The sequence below is a fragment of the Rhizoctonia solani genome, chromosome 8 (assembly GCF_016906535.1).
Source record: "Rhizoctonia solani chromosome 8, complete sequence".
Taxonomy (NCBI): Eukaryota; Fungi; Basidiomycota; class Agaricomycetes; order Cantharellales; family Ceratobasidiaceae; genus Rhizoctonia; species Rhizoctonia solani.
Window position 1 is genome coordinate 278,377 of NC_057377.1, and position 14,323 is coordinate 292,699.

At 44.0% G+C, this 14,323-nt stretch overlaps 3 protein-coding genes across 3 annotated transcripts; 1 reads left to right on the forward strand and 2 right to left on the reverse strand.

Annotated features, from left to right (window-relative positions):
* Positions 1-166: 166 nt before the first annotated feature.
* On the reverse strand, positions 167-736 carry RhiXN_09552 (Copia protein; the record flags this gene model as incomplete). Its single annotated transcript, XM_043329368.1, has 1 exon — positions 167-736. One exon carries the CDS (start codon positions 734-736, stop codon positions 167-169), a length of 570 nt encoding a protein of 189 aa, XP_043182202.1.
* A 141-nt stretch (positions 737-877) lies between these two features.
* RhiXN_09553 (Copia-like polyprotein/retrotransposon) lies at positions 878-11,203 on the reverse strand (the record flags this gene model as incomplete). Its single annotated transcript, XM_043329369.1, has 30 exons — positions 878-4,701; positions 6,177-6,260; positions 6,310-6,354; positions 6,413-6,532; positions 6,583-6,654; positions 6,707-6,802; positions 6,857-6,976; positions 7,052-7,147; positions 7,203-7,358; positions 7,406-7,546; positions 7,597-7,695; positions 7,755-7,871; positions 7,924-8,162; positions 8,227-8,266; positions 8,302-8,430; positions 8,490-8,537; positions 8,594-8,719; positions 8,776-8,868; positions 8,923-9,018; positions 9,066-9,146; positions 9,200-9,277; positions 9,325-9,444; positions 9,501-9,814; positions 9,871-10,098; positions 10,174-10,350; positions 10,404-10,499; positions 10,551-10,591; positions 10,647-10,699; positions 10,748-11,039; positions 11,102-11,203. 30 exons carry the CDS (start codon positions 11,201-11,203, stop codon positions 878-880), a joined length of 7,323 nt encoding a protein of 2,440 aa, XP_043182203.1.
* Positions 11,204-12,147: 944 nt separating this feature from the next.
* Positions 12,148-14,036, forward strand: RhiXN_09554 (uncharacterized protein; the record flags this gene model as incomplete). The annotated part of the gene is made up of 6 exons (XM_043329370.1): positions 12,148-12,216; positions 12,278-12,436; positions 12,488-12,576; positions 12,632-12,756; positions 12,810-13,720; positions 13,770-14,036. The coding sequence occupies 6 exons, from the start codon at positions 12,148-12,150 to the stop codon at positions 14,034-14,036; spliced, it is 1,620 nt and encodes a 539-aa protein (XP_043182204.1).
* Between the last annotated feature and the right edge of the window lie 287 nt (positions 14,037-14,323).

Sequence of the window (14,323 nt, forward strand, 5' to 3'; positions counted from 1 at the left end):
TTCCGGCTAGGTATTGAAAAAGTCTTTTCATAACGTTGATGTGCGTAGTATTGTATGCGCTTGTAAAACAAGCAAGTAAGCATACAGTGAACATAATGTTGGGTTGAATAGTTCAAGCAATCCATAGTAACCAACCGATGTTTGCTGCGTATGGGTATGTGCTGTTTCAATTTTCTTTTTCTTTGGGTACAAGAACGGGGTGTGTATGAGACATTGGTGACAATGCGTGCGGTGCACCGGTCATTCCAGCTAACTTGATAATATCCTTGATGTATTTTTTGTTTGTTAATGTGATTGTCTTGTTAGGTCTATTGCGTGAAATCAAGATGCCAACAAACTGTTTTGCTTTGCCTAAGTCCTTACAGTTGAATAGATTCATGATTTTGGATTTGACTGTGTCGATATGTCCTTTCAAACAGCATATAAGGAAATCGTCTACGTAAGCTATCATCATTGTGAATATATTATCTTTGTTTCGGGTGAATACGGATATGTTGGCAGGATTGATTGTGTAGCCGAGTGAATCGATCTTGTTGTTGCGATATTGCTCCCATAAATATCCTGATTGATGCGCGCTGTATAGAGCTTTCTTGAGGCGCATAACGTAGGGTCCCTTTTTGCCAAAACCTTCTGGGAACTCAACGTAGAGTGGTTGATCAATAGGTGCGTGTGTGTACGCTCCGGTAATGTCTATAATATGTGCGTCAAAATCATGGTGGGCCGCTGCTGCAATCATTATGTGAAAAGCTTCAAAAGCTGGGGTGTTGGAAAAAGTGTTGTCATATGATATACCAGGTTCCTGTTGGTGTCCTTGAACAACCGTGCAAACTTTGAAGATTGGAGTTCCGTCATGATTCAACTTCAGCTTTGTGACGTTTCACGATCCCAGAATTTTGTGTCCTCTTGGTACTTCAGCTCGTAGTATGGTGTCAAATACATCATTGTCTATTAGTCTCTTCATTTTGGCTTGTCCGCCTTCCAGCCATAGATCGCCAAAGAGTGGGTCTTGGATTGCGTCTTCCCAGCGGGGAGAGTTTTGTTCATCTAAGTATTTGTCGAGCAACCATTGCAACAGACTGGTATAGTTTACTTGTGCCCATTCGTTGAATTCATGTGATTCATCTGCTCGTGAGAGCCATTGATTATTCAGAGATGACATTGCTTCATGTGGGATGTTTCCTATATTGGGGTTTGTGCCGTACTCTGATAAGTTGGTTGGATCTATATTGTTGGGGTTGCGTATGTTTTTGTCTATGATTTTCTGTAAATCTTTGATTGCTTTTATCCAGTTTATGCTTTCAAAGTTTCTTGTTGTTGATTGTGGTACCAATTTTCCTGAGTTATTTAATTGTTCAAAAGTATGTGGTACGTTACTAGCTGTTGCTCTACTGCGCGTGAATCTGGGAACTGCGGGCTTTGATGGTGCTGGTGGAGTGTGCGGACGGGGGTACGGACGTTCAGACAATGAATGCGGTGATGTTCGAGTGGCAGGCATACTATTAGATTTCTGTTTGGGGGTAGACGGTAATTGAATTGTTTCAGTTGTTGGGGTTGTGTTTGTGTTAATGTCTTTTATATTGTCTGTGTTTTGATTGTTTTTGGAGCGGCAAGTGGAATCTTTGTTTTTGTCCAATGTATGCGTGTGAACGTTGTTATTGTTCTTGTTTGTATGTTGTTTGATTTTGATTCCCATCTCCCCCTCACTTGGCGCTTTGGTTTCTATCCATTTGTCTTCTAATTCCTCTAAATTCCTCTTGGAGGAGTGCCCAAGGGGTGGGGCATCGTAAGGTGCTGCAGGGTTGGGTAAATGTCGTGGGAATCGGACGTTTCTTGATTCTTGTATGCTACGGTTTGGGAGTGCAAGGTATTGCCATGCTCCCCCTGAATTGCGTGAAATGCCGGTAAAAATTGCTGTGCGTGTTTTCAAGCTGAGTTTGTCTTGTCCAGTTCCTTGGATAAGTACATGGCATGTCGTACCAAACAGTTGAAAGAACAACATGTCCATGGGTTTTCCAAAAATGAGTGTTTGAGGTACTATCCATTTTCTGTTTCTTAGTATGGGCATATTGTTCTTTTGCAGGCATTTGTATGCAATGGCTTCCTGCCATAGAAACGGCATATCACAAGTATTTGAGTGACCGTGTATCATGGATCTTGCACTTTCAACGAAAGTTCTATTTTGCCGTTTGGCCGGTCCGTTCTGTTGAGATGAGTGCGGGGCTGTTGTTGTTATCTCAGTCCCTCGTTTATCGCAATATTCTTGTAGCCTTTTGTTTATCATTTCTTTTCCGTTGTCAAAATGAATTCGCTTGATTTCAATCGATTTCTGTGTTAGTATAAATTGTGCAAAATTTACGAATTTTTCGACTGCTTCCAACTTGTGTTTCATGAAATACACAAAAGTAAAGCGGCTAAAGGCGTCAATGAATGTAATAAAATAATTGTTACCTTGGAGAGATGTTGTACAGGCTGGTCCCCATACGTCTGAGTATATGATATTGCCGATGTTATGTATGGGTTCTGATTGTCCTTTTGTGAAAGGTCGGACGCTTGTCTTTCCTTTAATACAGCCTATACAATTGGACAGACTATTTGTGTTGAGTGTTCCAGTAATTTTAAGGTTTCTTCCGAGTTTCTCGTCGCGTAGTCGTAAAATATTTCGTGGGTCTGTGTGTCCTAGAATGATGTGCCAATCGGCTAATGATCGGCCAATGTATGCATTTTGTTTTGGGTTTGTAGTTCCCACGAGATACCATGAGTTCCCGGTTTTTTGTTCGCCAATCTTTCTTGCTTTTGCGTATGTCTCCCATTTGTTCTTTCTATTTCTTCTTTCAAAATACATTGATTCTTTTTTGGTGATTATTCGGTTGTTGGGAAATTGGTCGGTCCATGCTGATAGTGATATGAGGTTTACTGGTGAGTCTGGTACGAGTGCTACGTTGTGTAGTGTTATCTTCTCGGTTGAGTTCCATTTGGTTCTTCCGTTTGTCTGTTGCGGTTCTGATGTTGATAGATTTAATATTACGTTGCCCATTCCTGCGATTTCGGCTTGTCCTCCAATACCGATTACTGACGAATAAAATTCCTTGAAGTTTGTAATATGTTTGCGTTGATTTGTTACATGACATGACGCTCCTGAGTCAATAATCCAAGCGTTGTCCATTGCAAACCCGTATTGAGCAATGGTTTGACCGTTTATCTTTGTGTCTTTGGGGTCAAACTTTTCTAAAATGGTTTTACGATTGTTTGAGTCTAATTCATTTATTGTATATCCGTATGGCTTGCGTGGTGGTCCGATTAACGCAGGTGTAGAATGTATAGGGCGACAAAAAGCGAATGCGATTTCTGGATCGTATGTATGCGCGGATAGGTTTGCGTGTTGTTGCGTACTATTATTTGATTGGTTCTGTGAGTTATTGTTATGGAGATTTCCCCTTTGACAGCCTCTGAAATTTCCCCTTCCTCTGAATGTGCCGCGGGGGTTGTTATTGTTTGTCATTCTGTTTGAATTTCCGCCTTTGTAAGCGCCTCCTCCGGGCTTTTGGCATTCACGTTGAATGTGTCCGGTGATGCCGCAATTGTGGCATTTAATGTTAAGCCGGTCTTTTGGTGGTTGGTTTGTGTTTCTGTTCCCGATCCAAAAAGCCGATGTATTTTTATTTGGTCCGTTTGCTTTACGTCTATGCCATTCTGTTAATAATCTTGATGATATGCGTTGACTTAATTGAACGCCGTCCGGGTCGCTTGATTCGGGGTTTTGTTCAATTACCAATACAAGTATTGACCAGGATTCGGGTAGTGATGCTAAGAATTGTCGTATAAACTCTAATTTGTTTACGCGTGTGATTCCTTTGGCAGTGAGTGCAATGTTCAACTCGTTGTATGTTTGTCTGGCTTTCTGCATGTGTTGTTCTAAATCTTCGCCCTTGTTCATGCGTAGGCTTGTAAATTTGTTTCGTAGTAAAGTCATTGCTGCAGTTCCGATTGATTCATACATTTGTTTAAGTGATTCCCATGCTCCGTTTGCGTTTGTTGATTGAGCTACGTGTGTCATGGGTGCTGATTCGATTCTTCGGCGTATGATTCCTAGTGCTTGTTGGTTTTTCTTGTCAAAACTTTCTTGGGACGTGGTTAATTGGGATGTGCTCATTTGAGAACCTCCGGGGGTTGTGACGGCAGTGGTAGGTCTAGTTTTTGTTCCGTTTACAATTTCCCATAGTTCAAATTCTTCGAGCATGTCTTGCATTTGTATCTTCCATGTATGATAGTTTTCTCTTCCTTTCAGACTCGGAAATTTATAGTGATTGTCGGATAGTGTTGTTGTGGACATGTTGATTGGTAGTTCGGGTGCGTATACTTTGAAGGGAAAATTTGATGCAGGCGGCGTCGGCGGGTACTCAAGTGGTAGTTTGTCGAAAAGTAGTAGGTTATCTCGTATTGATAATTCGACTAATATTATTTGTCTCTCAGCCCACGTTTGCAAGTCGAGTTCAAGTCCTTGTGATCGAGGTAGCTCAAAAGTAAGTTGATAATTATCTAGGGCTGTAACAACTTGTTGATATAATGGATCGTCTTGTCCTAGATGTTGTAATCGCCACTGTAAGTATTCGATAGATTCTGGTGTGGATGCAGCTGATCTAGGTGCTTCTATGAAACTGGTTGGTTCGGGGTCAGCCCACTCTGGTTGTAAGTCGTCCGATGCTGCTTGCGACGATGATAAGTGTGTATTCTGTGGTTGTTGAGGCGACTGCGGAGGTGTCGACTGCTGTTGATTTCCGGGGACGGACAGTTTGGATGATTTAAAAAGAGAAAGTTAGTTATATGCGTGTTTGTTCAGAGCTCACCGGGGCTCATAACCTGTTGAAGTAAAACGTGCGAATATACTTCTTATATATATATATCTTGCTTTAAGTCGTTGAGCTCTGATTATGTTGTATGACGATACTTAGTGTAAGCGAACCCATCTATTTAATGCATGATGCATGTGTGTTAAATACAACTCTGAATGAGCTATGATCGCGGGAGGAAACAGTACGATAAGAACAGAGATGAGACAGTACATAGTATGAGATACGGAGCATACATATATATGTCTCTTGTGAGATCGGTTATTTACTTTAACACCCCCCCCCGCTGTTCAGTAGTAACTGCCCACCCTCACCCCTGCGCCATAAATTCTCCAGTCCCTACTGATCTTGGAGAAATTTTTCGGGGCCTTGTCTTCAGAGTTTTAGGCTTTTTGTTACGTAGATCGATATACTATCAGTTTTTGTCCAGTCTTGTCTCCAGCGTTTTAGTGTACCAGTGCTTTTCTGGGCCTTCCCACACCCCTCCGTTCGAATTCGCATGCCTAAATCACCAGAAGCCAGAACGAACTATCCCAGATCCTAGATCCTTCGTTTTCCAAAGCAGTATGATACTATCAGTAGCTAGGTCGTCATTATGCCCGCATATAATCGTCGCAATGCTGGCTTTTTATGAGAGTTGTGGTCTCCGATATCACCAGTATGTTCGAATCCGTAAACTCCCAGTGAATAAAGTTTTCAATTTACTTGCGCCCAAGCGTGGAGTTCACTATGGCTATGCACCTCATATCCCCCGTACGGGGTAGTATCAGGTGATATTGGTGGAGTTTTCTAGATTCTTAAGGATGTCAATTTACACGTAGACAAATCAGGCGTCAATTACGGTCCAGCAAACTGACCTTAATACCTGGATATTAAAAACAGGGGCTGTGGATTGGAGCCTGCGGAGACGCACAAGCCCAGACTTAGGCGTAGTGTTGCACAGGGGTTCGAGTAATTAGCCACGTGATCATTGGTCGTGCTCGCTGGACTAGACTTTCACAGCGGATTGGGCTCCTCATCGCGCCCTTATTTTCGTCTTTCCCACCCACCGGCCCATTCACTCGCTTTGACAATTGTCCTCACGAATCGCTTCTTCACCTGGGTGCTTTTTCGCATTCCACCTATCCTCAGGTTTGGCCTCCCACCTGCGAGTTCTGTTCGCGTCTCGGTGCCCCAGTTTTCATCCGCGCACTTCGTGCCGGATCACCCGCCCCTGCTGGTATCTAACGATATTCATGTATGCCCGTATTTATATATTTATATTCGCTCCTATACATATGATATTATGACGGATACACGGAGCCGCCAAAGCCTAAGTGCTTGTTTCACCAGGATCAGCCTGCCATGCCAGAATATCTTCGAGGCCGTCTTGGTGTACGCCCGTGGTTTCAAGTTGAAGCTCAGTTTCACGCTCTGGGGCAGAGTTTCAGTAAGTAGGCATATCAAAACAAAAGGTACTAACGCCTTTTCTCTAGGCGTAGAAGTGCAATTTTGGCACGAAGTTCGTCTTTGTACAATGTGTTAGACCTGGTTGTACACGATCGGACCAAGGCTAACAGACTTACCATATTGACACAGGTGATTCAACATCGCTTCTTCACTCTCATTATCATAAGTGTGTTTCCTGGTCTCTAACATGACAGACTCCAAGAGTCCGGTCGTAGCTATGTAACTCCGGGCCGTGGCTTACATCATCAGTTGATAGTAAAACCATGCGTAAGACTAAAATTCTCACAATCGACGGATAGGGCCTTGACTGATCTAAAAGCTGCAACAACAATGGCCTTTTGGACCCACCAACTAAGTTCTGTATTAAAATAAGGGATTGTTTTACACTTTTGAAGCGAAATCAAACTTACTGCCTGAGTCACCAAAAGCCCCCGCATATCCGGATAGTACAATACTCACTAATCCATCGAGTAGTCTTCCTATGTAAGTGGTCGGTAACAAGTACCCTAATACCACAGAATCAATTACGGGGATATGTTTACGTTTGCAGTCATCTTTACCTTTTTCTACAAGAGCTATGAGCACTTCTAACGAGTCTTGGAGGAGTTGCTCGTTTTCTGGTGCAATTAAATCCACTAAAACTGGAACATAATTCTCTATGTTCTCTCGGCGGGTCTCGACTAAACATGAGTCATTTCAATAGCAGTATCAGATAGAGAGTATCGAAGGCATGGTCATAGCTAGGTGATACTTACTATTCAGGGACGCAACCAACACCGGCAGGCATGCTCCCTTATTGCCTGCAACAGCTAAGGAGGTCAAGACTGAAAGATCGTCATCCGAGATTGATTCTGCGATCTCGTGTTATTCATTGGAATGGTTACTGAGAAGATTAAACAGGCGTACCTTGAAAAGCGATCCTCACGGCTGTTGCCAGCAGCTCATTAATCGCCTTTTGAGAGCAAAACTGCACTTGCAAAGAAGCAAAGAGGGGCTGAGCTACTTCGGAAAGATCCACATATCTTTCCGCCGATTCGGAGATTGGTTTCTCCAAACTAGCTTCTGTTGAAAGATGAGTATAGGTACCGAACATGAGATTTAAAGCTGACCTCCATTGATTAAACTTCTAAGTAAGCGCGCAGCCGCTATAATCTGTGCCTCATGTGGAGTGTTTAGAAGCTCTAGAGAAGTTCTCACTACCCCCTTCTCTTTGTACGCTTCAAAGTATTCCTTGTCAAAGTTTCCCAGTGCTGATACACGCAATTGAGCCAACGCAAGAACACACCCAGCATTTACGTACGTTGGTTTGCGATGTCGGCAAGTATTGATGTGGCATTGGCGTTCTGGGTCATTAGGCTGGCAAGAGTACCAACTTGGGGTGGCAAGAACCGGTCAGAAACTATTCGAACAATCTATGATGAGCTTGGACGAATCCAGTATTAATACCACGAAGCTCACAGATAGGTGCCAAGTTTTTTAAAATGTATAATATGCCGTCGACGTGTCCTTTGCCTTCGAGAATATCAAACAATGTATCAAACGCATCGTTGCCACTAAGTTCCATTCCGCAACCAGCTGGACCAAAGCAAGTCAAGGGCGGTTTTGTCGATAGAGTAATTGCACGTACTATGCTCAGATAAAACACCCAGGGTTATACATGCTTCGTCAATAAGGAGTTGCTTGATCCCTATCTCCTTGATCTCGTAGTCACCACGTAGCACATCAAGTAGGTTATGAATAACCGGAGAATCTGCGATATCCCTTCCGCAAAAGTCTGCCAGAAGTGAATTAGGAGGTGAAGTGAATTTGTGCAATGAATAGCTTCCCGCAACAACTAAAACCACAGCCAAGTCGAACCGGACCTGCCTAAGGGTGGAGCAATTACGAAGTGGAGTAATTGGTCATCAATAAGTAATGACGTCATCCATACTCTGGCATGGTCTGGTCCAGCCTGGCTAGGCCCTTTGGACCTTGCGGGAAGCTATTCAATGTCATATAGACGTACAGTCTCGGGACAACTGCGCTACGGCATGCATGGCTTGAAGAGCTAGGTTTGGATAAACTTTCTTAGCACAAATCAATGGTGCAAGTTTACTGCCTATGCCATCCATGTAAAACAGTTCTTTTGATGCTTCTATAAACAAGTGACACATTAGTACCCATACTGTCGTCCAATGAAACGTTTCCGCCTACCATACTTGAACAGAACTTCTATAGCAGTCATCACAGACTCTGAGAGAGCTATCCAAGAAATCTCATGACAAGTCCATATCAAAACTTGATAGACTTCAACTTACCTGCCTTTTCTTTTCCCCAAGATGCGGCGCTCCTAATTAAACAATTGGTGATTGTCAAGTAGTTCATTACCCTCCCAATCACTGTAGCTAGCTTAGCACTAGCCTCTTCCACAACTTCGACATGCTCTGTGTTTTAGGGCTTGCGTCAGCACTTTATTTCCTTGGAAGGTTACTGAGCTTACTTGTGTTTGCGATGTCTAAGATAAGGTCAACAACAGTGTGGGCTAGAAGAATAGATCGCTCCTCCTTTGGAAGCCATATCAAATTCCATTGAGCTAAAGCAATTGCAAATCAATCATGTCTTAGGGGAGAGTGTCTCATGGTCTCACCATCAACGGAATTGGTATTGCTAGTGTCCGTGGATTGAAACCCTAGAAGGTTGAGAACCCAGGACCAAGGACTTGACTTTGGGGGCTCAGGTTGGGCTAAGCTAGTCAGTTAATAAAAGAGATTGAGTAATGGTGACACATACGTGCAGGAAGGTCTTCAGTCCATTGCGTTAACAAGAGGCAGATTCGGGGTATGACCATGTTTCGCAAGCGTTCTGCTGACACTAAAAACTTCATGGATGAGTTCCGTACTCATAGTTAATGAATTGAATCCAACTCTTGCCTTGATTGTCTGTCGTAATTCTAACCCCAGGTTTAGGCGCCGTTGTAGCAGCGTTCCATGATGTCTTTGGATCTAGTCTATTTGATTATTAGTTTGGGTATAGAAGCAGCATTTCTTACTAAATCCAATGATCGAGCGAATGATTTGTACGGTTTCCGGTTTTTTTGGATAATTTGTGCACAGTCTCTGAAGAAACTGTGGTCCCCCATACGCCCATATTGTCTCTGGTCTGCCACCTGCTATAGAACAATGTCCGCTGCCCCAAAAATAATCGTGGAAGAGGACTTTTACTTACCGTTCCAAAGCACATGTCTGTGTAAATTAGAAAACCAATCGCTGTTAACGGATTCGGGCTCGTTCTTGAGTATTTCAATCATGCGGATAAAATTGTGATTATCCGCCCATTTTGGTAGTCCTTCTTTTTGGTGGTTTAGTTCCATAGTTTTCCAACGAACCTTGTTACCGTCCTTGTCTATAGGTATTGCTTTGGGGGCATATGGCTTCTGCAGGATTTCTGAACTACGATTACCCTGTTTAAGGCTGGCTCCAACCGTCCAGTGGATTGAGTGACGAGGAAGCACCTCGCGGGGAGTCATCAAGTGAAATCCTCTTGATCCAGATATCAGAGAAGCATTGCTTGGTAAAGATTCAAGCAGAAGTCGTACCTTGAAACTTTCGAGTCACCATTCGGGCGATACCGCTTCCACGACAGCGGTAAAATCTCCAGAATGAGCCATTTCCATATCATAGAGTTGGTAACCTTGGCATGCGGCATGCCGATTTTAACATCATCTAATCTTACGGATAGTCCACAATCATGAGCTTCCTCCATCATCCATTTTAGTGGCTCTCCTCCTCGATCCAAGGTAGGGTTTGCTTTATTTCCTCCGCCACTGGATGTTAATTAGTCAAAAAGAATATGTCTGTGTATGGAGAATACTTGCATATCGGAGTGAGTTCCTGCGAACCAAACTTCCTCCAAAGTGCGCCCATCCAAAGCGCAGTCGTCATTAATATGTTCGGGAAGGAATTTGACCCGGAGTTCGTCAAGCGCTAGCGCGTGCCGGAAATGTGTGATATGTTTGCACTTATCGGTAAGAGGGAATGGCTTCCTCGGGAAGATTCCCACAGATGCAACCGTATCCCTTTACTTATGTCAGTGGTGCGCATAGAGCAATGGTTTGATGCGTATTCTTACCATACCCCAACAAAGTATAAGCTAACTTTCTGTCGACAAAACGCTTCCTTGAATTGTGCCGCGCTAGGATCTTCCTTGGAATAAATTGACCAAGCGCTAGACCAGTGTTAACAAACCCCACCCAGGGGATAGATCAAAGATGCTTACAATGGGATCTGCTCCTGGTTGCCGGGATAGATGAGTCCAACCTGACTTACGGAATGAGTGGTGTCAAATAGCATCACGCTCCTAGTGCATACTTACCACTTCAATCATGGCCGCAAGCGTTCGGACTTGATACGCTCCTCTTGAAAATCCTAGTAATATTATGAGACACGCAACATACGTTCAAGAAGCCCTCTTACCAAACAAAAATATTTGATCTCCCGGTTTATACGTATCAGCGAGCCAGCGATACGCCCCAAGAATGACTTTTTCAAAGTTCCTGTTGAATTGAGTCAGTTGCTGAAAGCTTTGGTCTGTACTTTGAGCGACTTTCCATGCGATCGCCAAGTCAATTTGATTCAGGATTTGCTGTTTCTGGTACGCGAAGGACCACCAAAAGGGGCGGGCATACGTTCCAACCCCACTGTTATAATACGTGAGCTGGGTCTCGTCCTTCTCGATGCGGCTGTAGAGCTCAACGACATGAGTATTCTAGTATTTTATATGTCATAAGTCGATCTGGCTTGCGACGCGATGCGGCGATAAGAAAACACCTTTTCTGAGAATTGATTTGATGTGCCATCAATGCATACAATAAGCTTTCGTGGTTTAGATTTGCTCGTATCTTGCAGCTGGTCAACTGCTAGCTTGTTCATAGCTCAGTATCACGAAGATGATCGCGGATTTCAAGAATGGCGGTGTGGAAAATTACGTTCTGGTTATCTTATAAGCTCAAGTAGACCAGGGACCATCACCGTGTGCAGATCATGGGAGATAACTCATTTGGGGTTGTACCCAACACGGAGTTCTCCATTGCTGAGAGAAGCACAAGCTGACTAATCAGACTTACCACCATTTAGGCTCTTGGGGCCCGTGCACTTGGTTGGTGCCACCTGCCAGCCACTTTCTGGTCGGAAGATTCAATCGCCAGTTTGTACTCATGTTCACAAGGCAAAAGTGATAATGGACAAAGGTAACGATAGTGTAAAGTAGTACCATAATTGAAATTGACTAGCAGCGCTGTAATTTACAGATAATCAACGGAACACTTCGGAAGGACAGAAACAGAGACAGCCTTCGAAGCGCGCTCGGACCAATGAGCCCAAGAAGCGTATCAAAGGTAGACAAGGTGGATTACAAGGAATTATGAAGATGCCAATCGAGATATTTATGGAGGTACAGTCGTTTGTTTCACCCCACTTCATCGACCTGAGTGCTCTCATAGATCGCGCCCTATGTTAATCCCGGAGACTTGATAGCCTTGATTCGGACAAACAAGTTCTTTCGTGCCATGTTGTTGACTCGATCTGCTGCCCTAATATGGCAATGTGCCTTGAGCAATGTGCCTGGCTTGCCTCCTTGCCCTAGCGGAATGGTAGAACCACAATATGCGGCGCTAATCTTTACAAAGAATTGCACGGCAAGTAGATTGGAGTTTGAATCATAAAAAAAGGTAACTTAGTATTCTGCGCACGATTAGAACTGCGGTATTCCAATCACGACGAGTAAGCCAGACCCGTACCTACAAGTGCGATTCTGCCCGCCCTGCCGGGAAACAGAGTAAGCACGATAAGCCTATTGAAACTAATTTCATAAAGCTATGGCCCTAGACTTCAAGAACAGCAAATCATATATTCGGGCAATAAAGCAATCCTTCCTCACACGTCTTGTAAGCTTCAAGTTTGGCTGTGCTTGTTCCTTTTTAATAGATTTGAACTACAGGTATCAAGAGGTTTGGCAGATGGCATTCCAAGAACCCAGTTTATCAATTGCGTGCGCATAAAAAGGAGTACGAGCGTGTTAGAGATGAATACACCCGTAACGGCGATAAAAAAGGGTTATCAGAGTGGGAGAGGCAACAGCAAACAGCTTGGAATATACGACGTGAAGTTTGTTCAAGTACTTGTGATCCCGCTTGTATCAACTGACAAATCGATTAGGAAGGGGACAAGCTACTGAGCTATATCAACTCGACTGCTGTATCAAGGTCAGACGAATTGCGGGATTTGAAAACGGAGCGACGAGAGCGGTGAGTAACATTCATGCATACATGAGGTCAGTTCCCCGACGAGCCTACCCTTCAGGATTTTCGAACGGCTCAGGGCTCTGGGGTGGGACGACAAGTACTTTGTATTCTGGAGGGGAAGTTGTAGTGCTCGAAAACAATGGCGGGCTCTACTTGAGGTTTCCAAACCTCTCACTGAACGAAGTGCGTATACTCTACCCATATATTCACCATCCACTAAGTGTAGACTATTTCAGGTTGGACAAACATGCTTCCTAAACTAACACTATTGCTGGAAGAAAATCGTCCCGTGATTGACGAGCACGAGCGGGAAGGACGTCGAACTGATAGGCGGTCCAGGGTCGCTACCCTACTACGAAAGTTTAACGCCAGCACGAATCCGTATCAACCCATTATCGACGAGCTCCAGAACTCTTCGGCCTCCCTAGCATCTTCGGAAAGGACTAATAACAAACCGAGGCTCGATCCACCGTTCCCCGGCGACAGTGTTGTCGGCGAATGGGATTTCATTATTAGCTTATGCGAGGAGGAGAACTCCCTTGATATCCTAGAGGGATTGTTCAACGCACACAAGGATACAATCTCCCAGAAACTGCTTGAATGGCGAACTAAAGTAGAAGACCATTTGGTCAACCAATATACTTCTTCGTTCGCCAAAAACACCGATTCGCCCCTCAGTACTACTCTGACGGCAAGTCAATCTCTTTTGGTATCTCGTTACACGGCCGGGTTTCTAAGAAATTCTATCCCAATAATTCAGGTTAGAGGAAAGAGCGATGCAACGAATCACTTATCGGATAACACTCGTTTTCTGCTTCGCGCTGACACGATATTTATGCAATCTCGTCCGACCCCATGCTATAACGACGCCGGCGAGGAATATGGAGCAGTCATCAATAACGTACATTTTCCCGACATGTACCAAATTCAAAACGTTCCCTATCTCTACAAAACTTTCCTCGAGCCAGAAAACATTGTTGAAGACTTGGAGTCTTACGTTCGACATGAAGGCAAGGAGACTATCGCAAGGACTCTGTTAAAGGTGCTAGAAATGCCCGATGCGGCCTATATTGAGTTGAAGTATATGGGAAAGGTGTTTGTCTGCGGAAGGTGCACCAATGGTTCGGTTATGGAATGGTCTGGAATCGTGAGTGACATTATGCTTTCAAAATTGTTTGCTTCAACTCGCTTCATAGATCGAACATTACTATACGAGGGAAAAATCTTGGGTGAACGGTAGTAACATCCGTAATTCCTTTAAAACAAAACACCCTGTTATGTGCAAGAACACGCACGATCTGGAACCAGGTGCGATGTCACAGCCACTCGTACGTATTGGCGATGGCGAGACGTCGTTCAACCCAGTCTTGCGCTGTCTCATCTGTGACTGGTTTGAGAGGCTTGGGGGTAGCTCTGGCTTCGAGTCGATGAAAGACATGCGGCAGCACATGTTAGAAGTGTAAGAAGCCATCCATGTTGTTTCGGTCTTTGTCACTGACTTTTTCTTTTATAATTTTGGCCTTGGCTCGGATTCGAAGGCACGCTGTGCCCGAACCTGTGAACACACTACATTTTATGGCCGTCTCAGAAATTAACAAAGCATCAAGTTTTATGCGAGCGTGCCTAAGTGATCGGGTTCTTTGGGAGGCAAGGTGGGACGAGCACTATGGATGCTCGGAATAATTTTGGCGAAAAAGGCCGAGGCATGAATAAGGTTTCTACACCCTTACGAAGGAGCAAAACAATTATT